Below are 23,781 nucleotides of genomic sequence, written 5' to 3'. Positions count from 1 at the left end.
TAACATGTTTGGACCTGTCTATAACATAATTAGACCTGTCTTTAATGTGTTTGGACCAGTCTGTAACCTGGTTGGACCTGTTTATAATATGTATGGACCTGTTTATAACATGTATGGACCTGTCTAAAACCTGGTTCTCACCCACCTGAACTTGTCTATGACCTGGCTGACTCTGCTCCTCCTCCAGCGGTTCAGACAGTCTTCCCAGTGCAGATGGAGGAGTGACTCCTGCTGCAGGTTCTCCTCCTGGAGGAGCAGCAGGAGGCGAGCTGCGCTGCGTCGGTTAGCCAGCAGGGACTGATTCAGCATCTGAGACACACAGAAGGTCTTTGTCAACCTGCGTTCTTGTCAAACATCATCAGTTGCAGCCTGACTACTGTTCCAGTGCAAAGTCCACAATCAGCCGAGTTTGGACCAAACGCCCGGATGTGTACTTGCTCCGCCTGTTTTATCGAGGATACACGAGGAGCTGACAGCCAAGTATCCCACAATGCATTGCACACCAACCAGCAGCAATAGTGGAGATTTCGAGCCGGGCTATAAACTAACAGTTTGGATTTGTATTACAGCTACATTACAGACTGAATAACATAATTTACCGCATCTCTCTGTCAGTCAGGTTATTATCGGCAGGGTGAGAGGTCAGAGGTCAGAGGTCAGAGGTCAGTGTTACCGTGGCCTCGCTGTGGATCAGACTGTGGATGTCAGCGGGCGGCTGGGAGCTGATCTTCTCCAGCAGGTGGCAGTACATCCTGAGGACAGCTCTGATCTACACACACACACACAGCAGGACAACAACGTCACACACAGGCTGTCTCTACTCAGAGAGGAAGACCATGTGCTGAAAGCTGAGACTCAGTCTGACCTTGTTGCTTCGTTGTGTTTCACATTCAGTCAGTTTGTGGTTCAGCTCCATGATCCTGATCTTCTTCAGCTTCACCTCCTCCTCCACCTCCTCCCAGAGACCACACAGCTCCTGCACACACACACACACACACACACACACACACACACACACACACACACACACACACACACACACACACACACACACACACACACACACACACACACACACACACACACACACACGTAAGACATGTTTGAAAAGCCTCCAACCAAACTTTGTTCATAAATGTAACATTCATTCATTTATTTCTGTGATATCAGATTCAGTCTGAAAAACCCGACATGTGTGTGTGTGGTGTGTGTGTGTGTGTGTGTGTGTGTGTGGTGTGTGTGGTGTGTGTGTGTGTGTGTGTGTGTGTGTGTGTGTGTGTGTGTGTGTGTGTGTGTGTGTGTGTGTGTGGTGTGTGTGTGTGTGTGTGTGTGTGTGTGTGTGTGTGTGTGTGGTGTTTGTGGTGTGTGTGTGTGTACCTGCAGACTGACGTGTTCCAGCTGCTCCATTCTGACCTTCAGGGTGTCCAATCTGAGGTTCACGTCCTGCAGAGAGGACAGCAGGTCCATGCTGATGGCCTTCACCTGAGTCTCACACACCTGAGAACACAACATGTCAATCATCTCAGGTAGAGAGCAGCAGGTGTGTGTGTGTGTGTGTGTGTGTGTGTGTGTGTGTGTGTGTGTGTGTGTACCTGTGTGAGTGCTGTCAGCTCTGCATCCAGCTGTTTCACAGCTTCTTTGTGTTTTTTGTTTTTCTTCTGCGTCAGTCGTTCGATGATGTCAGAGCTTGGACAATCGACCACTGAAACACAAAGAGAGAGAGAGAGAGAGAGAGAGAGAGAGAGAGAGAGAGAGAGAGAGGGATGGAGCTGTGATTGGCTGTCAGGTCGTACAGGTAGAGATCAATATTTATCAGTTAAAGGAGGTGTGTCAAAGATCAGCTGATCCTGGTGAGGTCACAGAAGCATGATACCAACCCACAGTGTCAGGAAGTCTGCTGACATCATTTATGGCATCATCATCATCATCATCATCATCATCCACCTGCTGCCCCCTGCTGGACAAACACAACAACCTGACAGACAGAGAGGCAGATGTTCATTCTGATATCAAGCACATCTGGACCGACAGTTTCAATTCACCAACAGCTTTATTGACATTGGAAACATACGTTTGCACGACAGAAGCAAGTGTGAAATAAAAATAAAATAAGAGCGCACTATTAGTAAAGAGCTGCAGGAATAAAGACGCGTTAACACATTACAACATTACAGATATATAAACAACAACAAGTCAAATACAAACAGAAGAATTGTGATTTTGCTGTTAAATATATATATACGTACAGATAAGTAAAGACAACTTAAAATAAAACAGAAAAAAGTCGACGATGAAGTAAAGAAATATTGAAATATTTACAAATGTGAGAACATCTGCCTGTCTGTTACCTGCTGGCTGTGCTGCAGTGTGTGTCGCTGTGTTCAGCAGACAGACAGTCTGTCCTCGTGTCTTTGCGTCCAGCCAGCAGCGATCTGGACAGCTGAACCTGTAAACACACAAACAACCAGTTAATACCAGTTAAAACCATTAAAACAAGTAAAAAAAAAACAGTTAAAACAAGTTATAAACCAGTTAAGTCTTGTTAGACCAGTTAGTACCAGTTAACATTAGTTAACACAAGTTAAAAAACAGTTAACTCACGTTAAACCAATTCAAAACAAACAGTTAAACCCAGTTAAAAACCAGCTAAAACCAGTTAAAACAAACAGTTAGCTGTTAGCACACAAACTGACCTCTGCTGAGTGATTCTGACTTTATTTAAACCCTTCAACGGTTCAGTTTAACTCACCTGGAGGTCTGACCCAGTTAAAACTCACCTTCACCTTCACACTGTGACCTTTGACCCACCTGAGCGTCAAACAGCTGCCGGTACACCTTCCCGCTCGGAACCTCTCTGCTGTCACACATGCTGCTGACGCTGGTCCGGACCCTCTAGCCCAGGGTGTTCCCCGGGTCGGGTTGGAGTGTTCCCCGGGTCGGAGGTCGGTTCCTCGGGTCGGAGGTTTGTTCCCCGGGTCGGAGGTTGGTTCCTCGGGTCGGAGGTTTGTTCCCCGGGTCGGAGGTTGGTTCCTCGGGTCGGAGGTTTGTTCCCCGGGTCGGAGGTTGGTTTGTTCCCCGGGTCGGAGGTCGGTTCCCCGGGTCGGAGGTTGGTTCCTCGGGTCGGAGGTTGGTTCCTCGGGTCGGAGGTTTGTTCCCCGGGTCGGAGGTTGGTTTGTTCCCCGGGTCGGAGGTCGGTTCCTCGGGTCGGAGGTTTGTTCCCCGGGTCGGAGGTTTGTTCCCCGGGTCGGAGGTCGGTTCCCCGGGTCGGAGCAGTGAGTGAAGCCGATGAAGCGAATCTGTTTCTGGGCCTCTGAACGGTTTTTTTTAGTCTCTTTGAAGATATAAAGTCTGTTTGAGTCAATCTGTCGGTTCTCGTTTCACTCACCTGCAGGAGCGTCTGACCGTCACCATGGCAACGGAAAGCTTTGAGACGTTCAGGGATCGCTGAAAAGGTCGTAAATTCTAGACACAAAATTCAAGAAACACACATTTCTTGTTATTTCATTTTCTTCTAACAGCTGCTCAGATTCATATTTTTGTTTGATTTTTTGACAGTTAATAAAATACAATAAAAACAGATGCTGCACATGAAAACAGGCTTTTATTGAGTTTCCAGTGATAAACACAGAATGAACATTTCTTCCATAAAAGACAAAAACATGAGGAATATTAAAGACTATAAAACTATTAAGACTGTCAAAAATAAAAATACTCATGAGACACTAAGTCAAGATTATAAGTTAAGTTATGTCAAGTTTTATGATCATTTATTTCCGGGTATGTGAATATAAAATGTGCTGTCTGTCTGTGTGACAGTAGATTTATTGTTTATTTAACAAACGTCAGGAACATCTCTCCTCCTGACCTCCTTTTCATTTCACATCACAACATTTGTTTTATAAAGTGTGTTTAATACATCAGACAGCAGAAAGGTTTCACTAAAGTCACATTCAATGAGATTTTCAGACTTTTGACTTACAGTTTGGACTCAGTGTGTCATGTAACTAGGAGAGTATTTTTTATTGTTATCATTCACAGTGTTTAATTATTTTTTTAATAAAAGAATAATAAATTACATTTTAAACACCCTTCACATAACCCAAGGCTACTTTACATACAGCAAAAACAAAACAGATCAGTTAGTGAAAAGCTGAAAACAGAATGAAAGATAACAGAGGTGTTTTACCTGAAATCAAACTGAATCACAACAAGGCAGAAATACACAAAGTACGATAGAAACATAATAAACTGTCCTGAAAATACAGAATGAAACGAATCTGTCAAACAGCTGCAGATCTTTGAGTCAAATAAAGTTTTTTGTTTGAAGTCACATGATTTTCAGTCAGAGTCTGTGATGTCACTCCCGCTGCTGTCGTCAAGGTTACAGGCCGCGTACACCCTAGAGATGAACTTTGACCTGACAGCTCGCTTCCTGTTGTCATGGAAACGAGAACACTCAGACTGACACTCAAACCTGCAGTCATGATTTATATTTTAATGAGCAAGAATCTACGTTTACCTGCGATAACAGAAGTTTGGTCGACTTCTGGAGGACGGACAGCCGTCTGTCTCCTCCTCCTGCAGACACACAGACAACCATCAGCACTGATCCACAGCTGAAAAGTAACTAAATACATTTACTCAAGTATTTAAGTACAGTTTAGAGGTACTTGTACTTTACTTGAGTATTTCCATGTGATGCTACTTTCTACATTTCAGAGGGAAATATTGTACTTTCTACTCCACTACATTTATTTGACAGCTTTAGTTACTTTTCAGATGAAGATTTGACACAATGGATAATATAACAAGCTTTTAAAATACAACACATTGTTAAAGATGAAACCAGTGGTTTCCAACCTTTTTGTCTTTTGACGTCTTACAAAAAGCAGTGTGTAGTCGGGGTCACATTTCACATGTCTATGAGTTGTTAACAGCTCCACCAAATAGTGATTTTTCCCTCTAAACTTCTCACATGCTTTCATTTCAATAAATGTTCAAATGATCCAATATTTCAGCAAAAATCAAAGATTAGAGAAAAAGTCCAAAAACTGAAAACAGATTTGTGTATCAGAACTTTGTTTTTTCTTCTTTCCTCTCCCATTAATCATCTCACCACCCCTCAGATTTATCTGCTGACCCTTTGGAGGGGCCTGACCCCTAGGTTGGGAACCACTGGACTAAACTAGCTAACTGTATATAAAGTAGTGTAAACTAGCTCCACCTCCAGCAGCTACAACAGTAACATGCTGCTCTAACACTGATGCTTCACTATTAATAATCTAATGATGTCATATATAATAATATATCAGTCAGAGGGACCAAACCACTACTTTTACTGCAATACTTTAACTACATCAAGCTCATAATACTTATGTACTTTTACTGCAATACTTTAACTACATCAAGCTCATAATACTTATGTACTTTTACTGCAATACTTTAACTACATCAAGCTCATAATACTTATGTACTTTTACTGCAATACTTTAACTACATCAAGCTCATAATACTTATGTACTTTTACTGCAATACTTTAACTACATCAAGCTCATAATACTTATGTACTTTTACTGCAATACTTTAACTACATCAAGCTCATAATACTTATGTACTTTTACTGCAATACTTTAACTACATCAAGCTCATAATACTTATGTACTTTTACTGCAATACTTTAACTACATCAAGCTCATAATACTTATGTACTTTTACTGCAATACTTTAACTACATCAAGCTCATAATACTTATGTACTTTTACTGCAATACTTTAACTACATCAAGCTCATAATACTTATGTACTTTTACTGTAGATTTTTCATGCAGGTCTTTTACTTGTAATGAAGTATTTTTACATTTAAAGGATCTGAGGTCTTTAAACGCGGCGTCTCAGCTGACAGGTAGAAACATCAGGTATATTACCCATGATGCAGCAGTGCTGGGTGTCTGTTTAGACTCTGCAGGAGAGTCCTGCTGCTGCTGTGCCGCCTCCTCGTTCTCCCCTGACGTCACGCTGCGGACCTCCTCGCTGCTGCCTGAACATGCAGGTCACATGATGACACACAAGTCACATGATCACATACGCAATTCACGTGTGGCATCACTCACAGGTGTCCTCTCACCTTTAGTGACGTTCTCTGTGGCCTCCTCCTCTTCCTCGCTGCTCCTCTCACACTGCAGGAGACAGAGCCTTCATCATTACATCATCATGACATCACCATGACATCATCATCACCTTCATCCTCCTCACCTCGTGCGTTTTGCAGGTGAGTCTGCGGAGGCGTGTCCTCAGCTGTAGCTCCTCCCCCTGTGACCTCACCAGGAGGAGCTCCAGCCTATCAGATTGCTCGGCGAGCTGTCGGACCTGCTCCCTGTACTGATCCTTCTCCTGCAGGAGCAGCCGCGCCTCCTCCTGCTGCTCCGCCCGCGACGCCAGAGCCTGAAACCAGCCAGAGCCTTCATCATCCTCATCATCCTCCTCTTCCTCCTCACCTCATCTCTCTCTCTCCTCCTCCCCCTCTCTCCCCCTCCTCCTCACCTTGTCTCTCTCTCCGATCACCTCCTCCAGTTGTCTCAGGGCTTGTTTGTTTCGTTGGCGGTACATCCGGGCGTCTCCTTTCAACTGAGCACACCGCAGCTCCAGCTCCTCCTTATCCTCCAGACTCTGAAAAACAAACACACCTGAGCCGACCAATAGGAGCCGACACCTGACATCACTGACACACCTGAGCCGACCAATAGGAGCCGACACCTGACATCACTGACACACCTGAGCCGACCAATAGGAGCCGACACCTGACATCACTGACACACCTGAGCCGACCAATAGGAGCCGACACCTGACATCACTGACACACCTGAACCGACCAATAGGAGCCGACACCTGACATCACTGACACACCTGAGCCGACCAATAGGAGCCGACAACTGACATCACTGACACACCTGAGCCGACCAATAGGAGCCGACAACTGACATCACTGACACACCTGAGCCGACCAATAGGAGCCGACACCCGATATCACTGACACACCTGAGCCGACCATGACTCACAGGTAGATCTTTGTGGGTCTCTGTAGGTGAATTTGTGTCGGACTCTGCAGCCTTGCCCTGTGGAGTCCCCCAGGGATCGGTCTTGGGACCCATTTTATTGTCCATATACATGCTGCCACTGGGACAGATCATCAGTAGTTTTAGCAACATCTGCTCCTTATACGCTGATGACATCCAGTTGTATTTTTCATTTCAACCTGATGAGCTTCATAAACTCTCTGTACTGAACAACTGTTCAAATGCAAATAATTTTCTACAGTTAAATGCAGATAAAGCAGATAAAGTCCTGATTTTTGGTCCTGATGATCTTCACTCATCAATCAGGCAGAACCTCGGGGCTTTATCCTCATCTTCGTCTTCTCTGCATAATCTTGTTTGATTTTTGACCAATTCATGAGTTTTGAAACTCACATTAAATTTATTTTCATTTATTCATGTAGGTAGAATGTGGTATTTTATGTTTTAATTTGTCTCCTGTGTCTCTTTGAATATTTATCTGATGTCTTTGTTTAATTTATTTTGTTTTTATTGTATTTGATTTTATTTCTTTGACTGTGAAACACTTTGTGACTGTTGTCTGTGAAAGATGCTATATAGATAAACTCTTCTTCCCCCTCCTCCTCCTCCTCCCCCTCCTCCTCCTCCTCCCCCTCCTCCTCCTCCTCACCCTGGCTCTCTGCTCCTCTGCTCTGTGGAGTTCTCTCCTCAGTCTGAACACTGTAGTGAGGAGGTTCATCTGTGGAGCAGCTGGACTCTCCTGCTGCTGCTGCTGCTGCTGCTGCTGTGTCTCCTGCTTCTCCTCCTGTTTCTCCTCTTTTTTCTCCTCCTGTTTCTCCTCTTTTATCTCCTCCTGCTTCTCCTCTTTCTGCTCCTCCAGTCTGTTGGGGTGGAAGAAGGTCTCCATGGGCAGAGCCAGACTCCTGCTCTGAAAACACACATTTTAATGTATTAATCAATGAGCTCCAGATGTGTTCAAGGCCTCTAACACCAACATCCAACACACGTTACACACGTTACACACACGTTACACACACGTTACACACGTTACACATGTTACACACACGTTACACACGTTACACACGTTACACACGTTACACACACGTTACACACACGTTACACACGTTACACACACGTTACACACACGTTACACACACGTTACACACGTTACACATGTTACACACACGTTACACACATGTTACACATGTTACACACACGTTACACACACGTTACACACGTTACACATGTTACACACACGTTACACACATGTTACACACACGTTACACACACGTTACATACACGTTACACATGTTACACATGTTACACACACGTTACACACACGTTACACACGTTACACATGTTACACACACGTTACACACATGTTACACACACGTTACACACACGTTACATACACGTTACACATGTTACACATGTTACACACACGTTACACACATGTTACACACATGTTAGACACATTACACACATGTTACACACGTTACATGCATGTTACACATGTTACATACATGTTTCACACACGTTACACACATGTTACACACATGTTACACATGTTACACACACGTTACACATGTTACACACGTTACATGCATGTTACACATGTTACATACATGTTTCACACACGTTACACACATGTTACACACATGTTACACATGTTACACACATGTTACACATGTTACACATGTTACACATGTTACATACATGTTACACATATGTTACACACATGTTACACATATGTTACACACGTTACACACGTTACACATATGTTACACACGTTACACACACGTTACACACATGTTACACACGTTACACATATGTTACACATATGTTACACACGTTACACACATGTTACACATATGTTACACATATGTTACACACATGTTACACATATGTTACACACGTTACACACATTTTACACACGTTACACATGTTACATACATGTTACACATATGTTACACATATGTTACACACATGTTACACATATGTTACACATATGTTACACACATGTTACACATATGTTACACACGTTACACACATGTTACATACATGTTACACATATGTTACACATATGTTACACACATGTTACACACATGTTACACACATGTTACATGCATGTTACACACGTTACACACATGTTATACACGTTACACGTATGTTTAGCTGTCCACATACTTCTGGCAATGTAGTGTAGAAACTAGTGTTTGTTTTCACTTTTGTATTCTCCACTGTGTCCTCTTGTCAACTGTTAGTAAACAGGTGAAGTGTCAGGTGTTAGTAAACAGGTGAAGTGTCAGGTGTTAGTAAACAGGTGAAGTGTCAACTGTTAGTAAACAGGTGAAGTGTCAGGTGTTAGTAAACAGGTGAAGTGTCAGGTGTTAGTAAACAGGTGAAGTGTCAGGTGTTAGTAAACAGGTGAAGTGTCAACTGTTAGTAAACAGGTGAAGTGTCAGGTGTTAGTAAACAGGTGAAGTGTCAACTGTTAGTAAACAGGTGAAGTGTCAGGTGTTAGTAAACAGGTGAAGTGTCAACTGTTAGTAAACAGGTGAAGTGTCAGGTGTTAGTAAACAGGTGAAGTGTCAGCTGTTAATAAACAGGTGAAGCATCAACTGTTAGTAAACAGGTGAAGCGTCAGGTGTTAGTAAACAGGTGAAGCGTCAGCTGTTAGTAAACAGGTGAAGTGTCAGGTGTTAGTAAACAGGTGAAGTGTCAGGTGTTAGTAAACAGGTGAAGTGTCAACTGTTAGTAAACAGGTGAAGTGTCAGGTGTTAGTAAACAGGTGAAGTGTCAACTGTTAGTAAACAGGTGAAGTGTCAGGTGTTAGTAAACAGGTGAAGTGTCAGGTGTTAGTAAACAGGTGAAGTGTCAGGTGTTAGTAAACAGGTGAAGTGTCAACTGTTAGTAAACAGGTGAAGTGTCAGGTGTTAGTAAACAGGTGAAGTGTCAGGTGTTAGTAAACAGGTGAAGTGTCAGGTGTTAGTAAACAGGTGAAGTGTCAACTGTTAGTAAACAGGTGAAGTGTCAGGTGTTAGTAAACAGGTGAAGTGTCAGGTGTTAGTAAACAGGTGAAGTGTCAGGTGTTAGTAAACAGGTGAAGTGTCAGGTGTTAGTAAACAGGTGAAGTGTCAACTGTTAGTAAACAGGTGAAGTGTCAGGTGTTAGTAAACAGGTGAAGTGTCAACTGTTAGTAAACAGGTGAAGTGTCAGGTGTTAGTAAACAGGTGAAGTGTCAACTGTTAGTAAACAGGTGAAGTGTCAACTGTTAGTAAACAGGTGAAGTGTCAGGTGTTAGTAAACAGGTGAAGTGTCAGCTGTTAATAAACAGGTGAAGCATCAACTGTTAGTAAACAGGTGAAGCGTCAGGTGTTAGTAAACAGGTGAAGCGTCAGCTGTTAGTAAACAGGTGAAGTGTCAGGTGTTAGTAAACAGGTGAAGTGTCAGGTGTTAGTAAACAGGTGAAGTGTCAGGTGTTAGTAAACAGGTGAAGTGTCAACTGTTAGTAAACAGGTGAAGTGTCAGGTGTTAGTAAACAGGTGAAGTGTCAACTGTTAGTAAACAGGTGAAGTGTCAGGTGTTAGTAAACAGGTGAAGTGTCAGGTGTTAGTAAACAGGTGAAGTGTCAGGTGTTAGTAAACAGGTGAAGTGTCAACTGTTAGTAAACAGGTGAAGTGTCAGGTGTTAGTAAACAGGTGAAGTGTCAGGTGTTAGTAAACAGGTGAAGTGTCAGGTGTTAGTAAACAGGTGAAGTGTCAACTGTTAGTAAACAGGTGAAGTGTCAGGTGTTAGTAAACAGGTGAAGTGTCAACTGTTAGTAAACAGGTGAAGTGTCAGGTGTTAGTAAACAGGTGAAGTGTCAACTGTTAGTAAACAGGTGAAGTGTCAGGTGTTAGTAAACAGGTGAAGTGCCAGGTGTTAGTAAACAGGTGAAGTGTCAGCTGTTAATAAACAGGTGAAGCATCAACTGTTAGTAAACAGGTGAAGCGTCAGGTGTTAGTAAACAGGTGAAGCGTCAGGTGTTAGTAAACAGGTGAAGCGTCAGCTGTTAGTAAACAGGTGAAGTGTCAGGTGTTAGTAAACAGGTGAAGTGTCAGGTGTTAGTTAACAGGTGAAGTGTCAGGTGTTAGTAAACAGGTGAAGTGTCAGGTGTTAGTAAACAGGTGAAGTGTCAGGTGTTAGTAAACAGGTGAAGCGTCAGGTGTTAGTAAACAGGTGAAGTGTCAGGTGTTAGTAAACAGGTGAAGTGTAAGCTGTTAGTAAACAGGTGAAGTGTGAAGTGTTAGTAAACAGGTGTCTCTACCTCCTGCAGTGGTCTCAGTGTTCGTCGTCTCAGCAGTCGAGTCTGGCTTTCTGCTCGCAGCACCGTGTGTTTCAGACGCTCCACCTGCACAAAAAAGGTCAGAGGTTACCTGCAGCTTCCTGTAGGGGTCAGCAGAGTGTGAGGGGTCGGAGGTCAGGGGTCAGCTGACCTCTATCTGCAGGTCTCTGTTGGCCAGCAGGCTGTTGCTCTTCTCCTGGCTCAGAGTGTTGATGTCGGCCATCAGACTGTAGTTGTGATCTCTGAGCTGCTTCACCTCCTCGCTCAGCCGCTCCCGCTCCTCCCGCACCTTCTGCACGCGCTCAGTGAGCTTTCTTATCTCGCGGTCCCTCAGCTGCTGCTGCCGAGACGATGCCTCCTGCAGACCGCGATGAACAAACAAACAAAACACCAAAACACAATGATTTAACCAGCCCAGTACCACCTGTCATCAGGGAACTTTGTGATCTCCATCTTTACTTGTTCCTTAGTAACCTGGTTGCCATGCCAACCTGTTCCTTGACGACAGAGCAGGCCTGCTGGCGTCGCCGACGCTCTCCCTGCAGCAACCTCTGTAGGCGGCTGAGCTCCGACATCAGAAACTGAGTCAAGCCAGATTCACCTGCTGTGTCTGAACACAGAGAGACAGTCAGTCAGTCAGAGAAACAGGTGGACAGACAGACGGTACACAAACAGGTAAACAGACCAATCAGGATGCTGAAGGTCTTGTTGGGCTCCTTCCCCGTGATGCGGCTGTACAGTTGAGGATAATCCAGCTCCAGACTCTCCAGGAATGCCGTGTAACCTTTGACCCCTGTCCTCTGCAGAATGTCCAGCAGGGCTCCTGCAGGTCAAAGGTCAGGGAGTCAGAAGTAGCTTAGTGATTATTAAATTAGTAACTTGGACATGATAGATGTGACCTGAGTGTCTAAGGCAGTGGTTCCCAACCTTTCCGGCCTGTGACCTCTTAAAGTAAAGCAAAGTGTACATGGGAACCTCATCACATGTTGCAGTATCCACCAGTGAAGTTACCGATTATTGTCTTGATTCTTTGTTCCCCACAGTCCAAGGTTAGATCTTGAAATGTCTGGTTGTGTCTGACTAACAGTCCAAACCCCAAAGACATTCAGTGTTAAACTATGGTAATGCTCTGAAACTGTGGTAAAGTATCTAATATACTTGTTTTGTGTTTTGCACACAGCTCTCATGTTGGTTTTGGGATTTCCAATAAATCTAAAATCATCATTTTAAGTGTCAGACCATCTTCTGGTGGGATATGCTACACTGGAAATCATAGTGATCAGACACCAAAACGAGATCGATAACAGTCTGACTTACTTTACCTACTCGAGTCGGCTCTTGAATTAGTTGCAAATCCAAAGGATAACAAAAACTTGTTAGAGCCTTGAACATGCCATGCGCTGCACTGAAACATCCGTATAGAAGTCGCCAGTCATTATAATGTCAACCTTGTCACAGTCCTTGCAGGAGATAAATGATTCTTCCAACAGTTGATAGTTGTTTTGATCAGGAGATCCATAGAAAGAATCAATTAATAAAGGCTTGTTTTTAGTTAAAAGTGCATTAAACCACACAGATTCAATAAGCTTATAATTATGATCAAATCTGTGATTGAAACAAATATCAGCCCTAATATAAACGCACACTCCGACCCCACAGTCTTGTGCTCCCCAGGGTGTTTGTTTTCATTGTTAAAGGGGTTTTGTTGCTTCCATTCCCAACTATTACTACGATCTGTAGGTTTGTTGTTGTGTAGCAGGTCTTCTCTGGGTCACACTACTTGAGGGAGCTTCTGGCACTGGTGAATATCTCCCGATAACAGAAGGTACAGAGATATAATCAACTTATCACTGCTGGTTTCTCTTCAGTAAAAGCCTTGTGTGCATTGATAGTTGGAGGACGAGTGCTTCCAAAAACTCATGAAGAAGAGTGTTCGTCCAAAAACAAAACGTTTGTTGCTTCCGGGCTTTTGTTGAACACAGTTCCAACTGCAAACTTGGTAATTTACAAAGTTTAAAACAAAGGAGTATGCCAACAGAGCTGCCGGAGCACCTGTCATACCTGCCGCATGCTGCTTATTGTATGCTGCCGCCTGCTGGACAGGTGTGGGTATAGCAGGGCTTTGCTGGCATATGTACCCAAGTCTATGGATCTAACCAAAACAACTTGATTGGGCCAATTAGGATTCTGTATAACTGTAACAACAATAAAGGGAAATACAGGAGATTTATGGGGGAAATTATAAAATGTTAGAAGGTGTGAGAGTAATTTAAAATACATCTTTAAAGTTGGTGACTAGAATGCTACTTGACTAGGACACAACCTCAGTGACTCAGATATGACTTTCATGACATATTCTTAGTGACCAGGAGGCGACCTGTGTGAATATGACCCAACCTGTGTCCTGTGGCTGACTAGAATGTGACCTCTATGATTGAAACATTTCTTGGGTGACTCTGACATGACCTGTGTTGACTTGTGACGTTCGGACATAATCTCAATGACTTGGATGTGACTTCAGTGACTAGGAAGCAACCTCAAAGATCCGCACATGACCTGGTGACCTCTGGAGCAACAACTAGAGCCAGATGTAACACATGGAAGACGATGAGTAAAATGAATCCAGGTTCTGATTGGTTCTCTGAGTGAAACGAGGTTCGTTCTCAGGTCTCAGTTATCTGAGAGTTTAATTATCAGAAGCTGTTTTGGGAGTTTTGTGGTGAACTTTCCGTCTCATCACAGACGACTTTCTTACCGACTTTTCTTCTCCTGATGACGAGGGTGGGGTCGTTGAAGAGTTGCTCCTCATCCTCAGCACTGATCACCTGACAGCACAGATACAACCAATGAACAGCTGAGATATAAAACAGAGAGAAGGAGGTGCAGCAGGAGGAGCAGGAGGAGTACCTGACACTGGCGGAGGTAAGGAGTGATTCTTGAAGGTTCGATGCTTTTGATGAGCAGCATCCTGAAGTCATCCAACTGCAGCCAACAGAGGTCGTCCTCACACACTGCATCCATTACACACTGATAACACACACTGCATCCATTACACACTGATAACACACACACTGCATCCATTACACACTGTTAACACACACACACACTGCATCCATTACACACTGATAACACACACACTGCATCCATTACACACTGATAACACACACACTGCGTCCATTACACACTGATAACACACACACACTGCATCCATTACACACTGATAACACACACACTGCATCCATTACACACTGATAACACACACTGCATCCATTACACACTGATAACACACACACTGCGTCCATTACACACTGATAACACACACACTGCATCCATTACACACTGATAACACACACATTGCGTCCATTACACACTGATAACACACACTGCATCCATTACACACTGATAACACACACACTGCATCCATTACACACTGATAACACACACACTGCATCCATTACACACTGTTAACACACACACACACTGCATCCATTACACACTGATAACACACACACTGCATCCATTACACACTGATAACACACACACTGCATCCATTACACACTGTTAACACACACACACACTGCATCCATTACACACTGATAACACACACACTGCGTCCATTACACACTGATAACACACACACACTGCATCCATTACACACTGATAACACACACACTGCATCCATTACACACTGATAACACACACTGCATCCATTACACACTGATAACACACACACTGCGTCCATTACACACTGATAACACACACACTGCATCCATTACACACTGATAACACACACACTGCGTCCATTACACACTGATAACACACACACTGCATCCATTACACACTGATAACACACACATTGCGTCCATTACACACTGATAACACACACTGCATCCATTACACACTGATAACACACACACTGCATCCATTACACACTGATAACACACACTGCATCCATTACACACTGATAACACACACTGCATCCATTACACACTGTTAACACACACACTGCATCCATTACACACTGACAACACACACTGCATCCATTACACACTGTTAACACACACACTGCATCCATTACACACTGATAACACACACTGCATCCATTACACACTGTTAACACACACTGCATCCATTACACACTGATAACACACACACTGCATCCATTACACACTGTTAACACACACACACTGCATCCATTACACACTGATAACACACACACTGCGTCCATTACACACTGATAACACACACATTGCGTCCATTACACACTGATAACACACACATTGCGTCCATTACACACTGATAACACACACATTGCGTCCATTACACACTGATAACACACACATTGCGTCCATTACACACTGATAACACACACATTGCGTCCATTACACACTGATAACACACACTGCATCCATTACACACTGATAACACACACATTGCGTCCATTACACACTGATAACACACACACTGCATCCATTACACACTGATAACACACACACTGCATCCATTACACACTGATAACACACGCACTGCATCCATTACACACTGATAACACACACACTGCATCCATTACACACTGATAACACACACTGCATCCATTACACACTGATAACACACACTGCATCCATTACACACTGTTAACACACACACTGCATCCATTACACACTGATAACACACACTGCATCCATTACACACTGATAACACACACACACTGCATCCATTACACACTGATAACACACACACTGCATCCATTACACACTGATAACACACACACTGCATCCATTACACACTGATAACACACACACTGCATCCATTACACACTGATAACACACACTGCATCCATTACACACTGATAACACACACTGCATCCATTACACACTGTTAACACACACACACTGCATCCATTACACACTGATAACACACACTGCGTCCATTACACACTGATAACACACACACTGCATCCGTTACACACTGATAACACACACACTGCATCCATTACACACTGTTAACACACACACTGAACACACAGAAACACTTCATACACACCTGCACAGTCCTGTCAGCTGCTCTGCTAACTGTCACTCTCTCTGTGTCTGTGGTTTTGTCTGCTTTGCGTTTTCTGAGCAGGAACTTGTTTCTTTCTCACTTCCTGATTTTGTTCGGTGGCCCCGCCGCCTGACACGTGTGATTCAAATCCACCAATCAGAGACGTTTCTACAGGATCACAGAATCCCTTTTTTTCCATTCATGGACACTCGTCATCAAAAACAGTCAATCATCATCGTCCTGATCCTGGATCATTTTTATCAGGTCAAACCTCTGAGTGTTTAGACCACACGATGACATCACAAGGAGCTGTTTGTACATGATGACATCACAAGGAGCTGTTTGTACATGATGACATCATCACTGCTGTTAATAGTGTTTTTATGTTTTCACTCTTCACAGAACTCTTCATTTATTCATTATGCATCAGATAATCATATAAACACCTGATGTTTTTATTACCACTGCATCCATTTTACAGTCACACTCAAGTCCATGTATTTATCATGAATATGCAGTCCATAAAGAGTAAATAAATGGTTTATAAGACACTACAATGAAGCTATCAGCAGATATAAGTGTTTATTAGTCAACAACTATAACCACTGGTGGAAGAAATACTCAGATTATTTACTGCAGTAAAAGTACCTACACAGCAGTGTAGAAATACTCCTACATAAGCATGATGTGGGGATGGCAGTGTGCTGATTGCTTTGCTGTTATTTACTTGATTTTCTCTCACAAACCTACATTTTTACTCTCTGAATTTGATTCCAAGCAGAACAATAAAAACTGTTTAATATTCTAAGAATAACAAAGCTACTAAAACATTACATTTATGATTTTATTCAATATTTTTGTTTAATATCTGAAAATTCATGTCTCAAACCCCCAAGTTGTTCTTATTTTTATGTGTTCAATAAGGTAAAAAAATAAAAAAAACTATCATTATAAAGATGAAGATGCTCTCAGGCTGAACAGGACGTTAATGTTTGTCTGTTTATGGAGTAAAAATACCCCATTATACTAAAATGACTCCGTTCCATACTGTAAGTACAGAGGTTTTATTATAACTAATCCATTTTAATATTGCAGCTGATGGAGGAGATTTAACTACTTAATAAACTGTTAAATGAATCTGTAATAAAGTAGATTTTATAATCTGATCATGTTTTGAATGTAAAATCTGTTTCAATCATCTGTTCGTTTGGACAGAAAGAGGAAGAAGAGAAGAATTAGAGAAGTCGGAGGAGGAATGACTGAAACAGGAAGTGATGCCAGAGAACAATCACCACAGCACAGAATCCTGGAAATCCCTGTCAGCGTTAGTGAAACCGAACGAACAGAAGAAGAAAGTTTTTGTCGTTGCTGAACTCTGAGGTCACAGTCACACACATAACACTGTACCTGAGTGTGAGCTGCATCCACAACCATCCCATCTTTGATTTGAGACACCTTCAAATATTTGTTTTTTCAGCTGTACTGGAACTGATAGAAGAGATTTCTGCACACTTAGATCTATACAGTGTTTCTAGGAAGCAGCTTATAGTAGTGCCATACATATATGCGTAATATTTCATTACATAGTAAATGGGGCTTTGAGAGGGAACAGGGTTAAGCCATTATAAATCCAAAAAAATAAGAAAAACAAGCATCTCAATCAAAAATAGATAAAGATCTATGGAGGTGAGGGCCATCATGAAGCATAGACCCCAAATTCTACACAAGAAATGAAGAAGAGAAACATCTTGAAATACATCATAACACAAATATCAAAATCCTGACTGAGGCCTGTAGGCTGAAGTGTATTTAAAGTGTCAGTCCATCATCTGGCATATCTCTCTTTCCATATCTGCCCCTCTTGGCCATTCAATATGTTAAATGCACTGGAATCATAGCGAGGAGAGGTGAAGATTCACTTTATATATGTACGGAACGACTATAAGTGCTTCCTGATTGTATATGTTTTTTCTATATTGTCCATACTCACTGTTTCACCCCTTTTTTGTTTTGTATAACAATCATAGCTTCCATTTGTATGCCTCACAGTACTCCATTCAGTACTAAAAACTACATTTCCCGCAATGCTGGAGACAATGTGGGCAGATGAGCCAATCACACACGTTTTCTAGTCATGTGTAAAATTACAGGGGTTCTGGGACAGAGTGGTTCAGATACCGAGGGACCCCCGGATATCATACCTGGGTCTGACCCCAGAAGGAATTATACAAAAAAAGGACCTGTATCTTTTCAAAATACTGACCTCGGCATGTAAAAAGGCCATAACAAGGAACTGGATGAAAAATGACCCTCCAAGCCCAGGACAGTGGCTGAGTATTGTTGAGGAGATGTAGTCAATGGAAAGACTGACTAAGAATGAGAGCAGGGACCCTGGACCAACAGTGGCACAAACAGACTGTGTATATGAAAAAAGAAGGGTCAAATACTCAACAGACGTAAAGGACAGTGACAAAAGCTGCAACAAGAGCAGTGTGCCCCACTTCCACTTATTATTTTTATAGTTTTATTTTATTCTTCATCTCTACTTCCTTTGTTTATCTCCCTTGCATTGTTGTGCAGCTGACCATGTGTATGTAAGGGTTGGGGACTGCATTTCCCAGGAGGCGGAGCTTCTACCACCAGGATGCACACAGGTGTTTTACATTTACGTATGCTGTGATGAAAGTCTGACAGACTGAAAGTTCAAAATAAAGTGAAACACTGCAGATCTAAGTGTGCAGAAATCTCTTCTATCAGCTTGGACTCATCGATGCTTCCAGCACTAGCTTTAGCATTAGCTGTACCATAACTACAAAAAAAAGACATTAAAGGTAAAAACAAGCACAAAACGACAATAATAAAAAGTTATAATAAAAAGAGAAAAAACAAGCGAAACACCATGGTTGCAGCAGCGTCCTGTACAAAGTTCAGTGCGTTCTCTTGGGATGGCATCGTCTATCGCTCAGGAAGTAAAAGTCGAGCATCAAGCGAGTTCTTGTGTTTTTCTTCTTTTCCAATAGGTTTCGATCTTTGTTGGTTGTGCAGTCGTAGCCGTCCAGCACTGACAGCCTCCTCTCCTCAGGCAGGCCGCAGCGGGAGAAACGGCGTTTAGCATCCGTCAGCGTGTTCGTTCAGACGTTGAGGATCCAGTTCAGGATGATGAGGCTTGTTCTGTTACAGTTGTATTTAATTTGTTAAATTGTTGATTAGGCACCATCTAGTGGTTGAATGTGGTATTTTCAGTAGTTACTCCAGTATCACAGACCTGCAGCCAGTTACTCTGCATCCATCTGCACTCATCCTACGTATATGGCAGCATCGTCTGTATGTATCTTTGCTTTTTATGCTTAAGTGCATTTCTAGAATTTCATTTCATATAATTTGATCATTTTGTGAGTAGTTAATATATGTTAGCTGCATCCTGTATCAGTTCATACACAGCGACAGCGACAGCTATATTTTCTCTAGTTCATAGACTTATTTACACTAGTCTGGAGATTTAATTCCTCCATCGTTATTGTAATTCATGTTTATATACAATTGGTACAAAAAAAATAATTTAGGTAAAAAGATGAGCACATAATAGCTTGTTGTCGAATGCGATGCAGTTTAAGTAATCACACCTTCTGTATCTGATCTCAGTTTGACCTTTACTTAGCCAATAAACCTGTGGGAAAAATACAATCATGTCTATGGAGTCTTGGTGAAAGTTTATCTGGCTGTCAAAATACCTCACTCAGGTATGATTACAGCACAAGGCTAATGCTGCCAATCATGACCACGAAGCCACACAGCAGGAAGGCGGTAGCCTGGAGAGGGAAACAATTTCACATTTAGCTAACGTGTTCACCCAGAGTGACTTGAGGGAAAGTTTGACATTTTGGGATATTCACTTTTTTGTTGAGAGTTAGAAGAGAAAATCGATGCCAACATAGAGCTGGAGCCAGTAGCTGTTTAGCATAGCTTAGCAGCCGTAAATCCACAAACTGTTGTTTTCAAAGCTTGGTTTTAGCATAGATTAAACAATCAGTGAGCCTTACAGGAGCTGCTGGGTGGATTTTGTTACCTTTGGACAGAACCTGCCGTTTCCAGTCTTTATGCTAAGCTAAGCTAACCATCTCCTCGCTCATCTTTAACAGACAGACATGAGTATCAATCTTTTCACCAACTTCTGAGCAAGAAAGCAAAAAACTGTATATCGCCAAAACCAAATGTCAAAGTGTTGCTTTAAACTGACTTAAAAACAGTCTAAAAAGCTTCTACAGATGACTTTCTGGTGATTTTAAAGCAGGTAAATTTGCTGATTCTCTACAGTTTGGTTGTAGGTATGAGAACAAAACCCTTACCATAATCTTTTGCACAGACTTCATGGACTCCTTCTTGACCAGTTTGATGTAGAAACTGGAGGGCAGGATGAAGATGAGCATGGCAGCAGCAGCTGTACCTGGGGAGGGAAAAATAGCCATATTAGTCACAGGAATTTCTATGTGGGATGTTTTTTTATGACATTATCACACACATGAAACACAGACACTCACCAAGGAAGCCAAAGATGTCCCTGATGGCTGGGACAAAGATGACCAGCTTGTTGATGCCGGCCAGCAGGATCACTGTGATGATGGTGTGGCGGATCCAGCTGAAGTCCTTAGAGGCGTACAGGAGCTGGTTGACGGAGGTACGAACCTGCACAGAGAGACAGAGAGAGGTTATCCTTCACGACTCACTAATTTCTACTGACAAAAACTAAAGAGATGGATCTGAGCTCAACGTCTTTGACACTTACAGGGAAGAGCACCATGGGGACGGCGAGGGTGACGGCGGTCAGCACGGCCAGACGGACGATCAGCAGGAGAATGTTAGACCCGTAGACCTGGGAGTAGGTGTGCAGCAAATCAGTCTCCACGGAAACTGTGTGGAAAGACAGAAGAAGACATATGGTTTGATTCACGAACACAACAGGCGATACGTAAAAACAGTAGATGGGTAGAAGGCTTCTCATCCAGCTGACGGAAAAGTGATCGACAGCACTTCAAACAGTTTATTGTGCGATATGACGATATATATCGTCTGACGATAGAAAAACGTATATTGTTTCATTTTATGTTATATCGTTTATATCGTGGTGTCGCAAATCACACTCTTTACAGCGATATCTTTCATCATTTGAAGACGCTTTGTGTTCTTCCGCACAGTCGGATGTGAGTCAAAGGACGAAGGCAAGACGACATAAACACACATGGAGGAGTCCAACGAGGAGCTCGTACCTAAGAGAGGGGCTACTTCTGTTGTATGGACGTGGTTTGGGTATGAAAAGTCTGACACGGACCAGAAAACTGTATTTTGCAAATTGTGCTGCAGACCGGTCCCTCGTCAAACTCAAGCACCACCAACCACTTTTAAGTCATGTCAGAGAGTACGGGGAGAGTCTACGGATGAAAGTACAGCAGAGCGCTGAAAAGAAACTCCAGACTGAGACATTACAAGAAGTCAGCAGGAGGATTAATGTAAAATGTAATGAGAAAGTGCTCATTTTATATAAAATATTTATTCATTGAATTTACAGAAAATTTGCTGTATCGTGATATGTATCGTTATCATGATATGAGATTTTGGTCATATCGCCCAGCCCTAACGTCTATTATGAAAACAAATGGCCATTATCAGAGAGAACACACGGCCATCATCGTTTTATTGTTACATACATTTAAAAAGTACAGTTGTACATTCATGTGCAATTGCCCTGACTCTAACTATGCACCAGGTTCGGCCCCGTCGTAATGGTTGAGGAAGTCTTTGCTCTCTATCAAACTCTTGTATAACTGGTTTGATGTTCATGGACCATTTCTGTACATTCGCTCTGATGTCCCTGCCATGACAAACAGGAACAGGAACGTGCTGGCACGCTGGTCGGCTGCATCAGGTGGGTTTTTTTCACCGTCTTGCATATCAGTGACCTTGCGAGGCAGCTGGATTTGTGAGATCACGCAAGGATCCATCTCGTCAGGCTTCAAGTTATGCGCTTGTGGCCGAACCACCGGTGGTTTGCTATGAGTGACGACAGCGAGAATAGACGGTGATAAACAGATGGACCATCCAATCACCTGCCAAATATTTGTTGAAAGTGCCTGCCCGCTTCCAAACAGTTTCCAAGGACGACTTCGCAGTTGGCTGATGTGTAACAAACCATCTGGTGCGTCAGGTCAATTTAACAGGCCTGTAGTATTCACTCTTAGGTATCTGTCTTGGAGCTTTATATGGCATCAAAAATGTGTCAAAACTCTTTATAAAATGTGCAAAGAAGAAGCATAAGGATCTCTGGTTCTCCAGAAAGCTACTTTGTAAAAAATCATTCTGAGGAAATAAGATAAATTCTGTCATTCAAAGTGAATCCCAGGTGGATTTGGGCATCAGGGCAACCCTGTTAAAGAGACTCACCGTTGAAAGTCAGATATCCGAAGAGGGCAGCCAGCAGATACATGATGAACACGGCCAGGAAAGACACGTTGGCAACACCTTGCATCTTTCTACGGGAACGGCTGATTGGACGGGAAGGGGATGTTTCATTTAGACACCAGGACGCAGAAATCTTTGTTTTTTGTAACTGTGAGAAAAACTCTTGAGTTTATTAAAAATGTGAAAGAGCTGATAAGAAAGCAGCTGCAGTTTGTAGTTTTGGGTGATGAAATGAAAGCACTCACTCTTTGAGCTCCTTGTACATGGGCAGGATGGTCGGGTGGCACATGAAGGAGAAAATCAGGGGGACGACAGCATAGACAGTCTGGGAGAGAAAAAAAAAACAGATCAAACTATAAGTTTTACACCCAAACATCACAGAAGAGTCACTAGTTTTACTGCAAAATTGAAATTTGCATCTGGATGAGGGTTACCTGAGAGTTGAAGACAAAGTATTCGGGCGTGCAGGCGTTCTCGCGGTGGTCTACGGCAGTGGTGTTGAGGTGGGTCAAGGTGGTGTACAAAGAGTTCAGAGCACCGCACGGGATCTGGAATGACTTGATGATCACCTGGTGGACCAGAGGACATTTTAAAGATTTTTTTGGATTACGATATGATTTTGTGACGTCACATTAAAAACTGGATGGACTGAGGGGTTTTTAAGGGTCTAAACTGACATTTTAAGGTATTTTAAAGCTGACATCCAGTAGATCTTTAAACTTGTTCTTGGTGGAAAAGACTTTTTCACCATTTAGATCGTCATTGGAAACAAAAACCCCATTGAAGTCAGGCTACTGTGAGAAAAAACACTTTCCCAGTGATAAAAGACACCACTATGGCACTAGCTTATTGTATTTCCCAGTAAATTACTCCTGCTCCTCTGTGGGAAGCCACAGATTTCATGGAA

General features: G+C 42.6%; 3 protein-coding genes across 9 annotated transcripts in view; all 3 read right to left on the bottom strand.

Annotated features, from left to right (window-relative positions):
* The window catches only part of ccdc180 (coiled-coil domain containing 180), a 28,575-nt gene extending 25,422 nt beyond the window's left edge, over positions 1-3,153 (bottom strand). For all 3 annotated transcript variants that reach the window (XM_042422439.1, XM_042422441.1, XM_042422440.1), the window contains exons 1-8: positions 2,809-3,153; positions 2,349-2,446; positions 1,878-1,975; positions 1,593-1,702; positions 1,378-1,497; positions 866-976; positions 674-769; positions 146-309 (exon numbers count right to left, since the gene is read on the bottom strand). In XM_042422439.1, coding sequence (XP_042278373.1) covers positions 146-309; positions 674-769; positions 866-976; positions 1,378-1,497; positions 1,593-1,702; positions 1,878-1,975; positions 2,349-2,446; positions 2,809-2,868 — 857 coding nt within the window. In that variant the 5' untranslated portion in view covers positions 2,869-3,153. The remainder of the gene's footprint in view (positions 1-145; positions 310-673; positions 770-865; positions 977-1,377; positions 1,498-1,592; positions 1,703-1,877; positions 1,976-2,348; positions 2,447-2,808) is intronic.
* A 432-nt stretch (positions 3,154-3,585) lies between these two features.
* On the bottom strand, positions 3,586-16,739 carry card9 (caspase recruitment domain family, member 9). Of its 3 annotated transcripts, none has more exons than XM_042422241.1 (14): positions 16,422-16,739; positions 14,286-14,405; positions 14,134-14,203; positions 12,064-12,201; positions 11,870-11,988; positions 11,530-11,736; positions 11,361-11,444; positions 7,722-7,979; positions 6,540-6,665; positions 6,252-6,440; positions 6,124-6,175; positions 5,924-6,036; positions 4,520-4,578; positions 3,586-4,432 (listed from the first exon to the last, which is right to left on the bottom strand). In XM_042422241.1, the coding sequence occupies exons 2-14, from the start codon at positions 14,397-14,399 to the stop codon at positions 4,339-4,341; spliced, it is 1,623 nt and encodes a 540-aa protein (XP_042278175.1). In that variant the 5' UTR covers positions 14,400-14,405; positions 16,422-16,739; the 3' UTR covers positions 3,586-4,338. The 3 variants fall into 3 exon arrangements, with proteins under 3 accessions (XP_042278175.1, XP_042278176.1, XP_042278177.1); XM_042422242.1 differs by having other exon boundaries at positions 14,286-14,360; XM_042422243.1 differs by lacking the exons at positions 14,134-14,203; positions 14,286-14,405; positions 16,422-16,739 and adding an exon at positions 12,701-13,173.
* A 655-nt stretch (positions 16,740-17,394) lies between these two features.
* Positions 17,395-23,481, bottom strand: LOC121904477 (sodium-coupled neutral amino acid transporter 2-like). 3 transcript variants are annotated; one of them, XM_042422245.1, is made up of 7 exons: positions 23,120-23,375; positions 22,857-22,957; positions 21,205-21,329; positions 20,960-21,104; positions 20,768-20,865; positions 20,153-20,230; positions 17,395-19,592 (listed from the first exon to the last, which is right to left on the bottom strand). In XM_042422245.1, the coding sequence occupies exons 1-6, from the start codon at positions 23,248-23,250 to the stop codon at positions 20,168-20,170; spliced, it is 663 nt and encodes a 220-aa protein (XP_042278179.1). In that variant the 5' UTR covers positions 23,251-23,375; the 3' UTR covers positions 17,395-19,592; positions 20,153-20,167. The 3 variants fall into 3 exon arrangements, with proteins under 3 accessions (XP_042278179.1, XP_042278180.1, XP_042278178.1); XM_042422246.1 differs by lacking the exon at positions 17,395-19,592 and having other exon boundaries at positions 20,053-20,230; positions 23,120-23,199; positions 23,309-23,481; XM_042422244.1 differs by lacking the exon at positions 17,395-19,592 and having other exon boundaries at positions 20,053-20,230.
* Between the last annotated feature and the right edge of the window lie 300 nt (positions 23,482-23,781).

This window comes from Thunnus maccoyii, chromosome 9, assembly GCF_910596095.1.
Source record: "Thunnus maccoyii chromosome 9, fThuMac1.1, whole genome shotgun sequence".
Classification (NCBI taxonomy): Eukaryota; Metazoa; Chordata; class Actinopteri; order Scombriformes; family Scombridae; genus Thunnus; species Thunnus maccoyii.
This window is presented reverse-complemented; position numbering and strand designations above follow the sequence as displayed.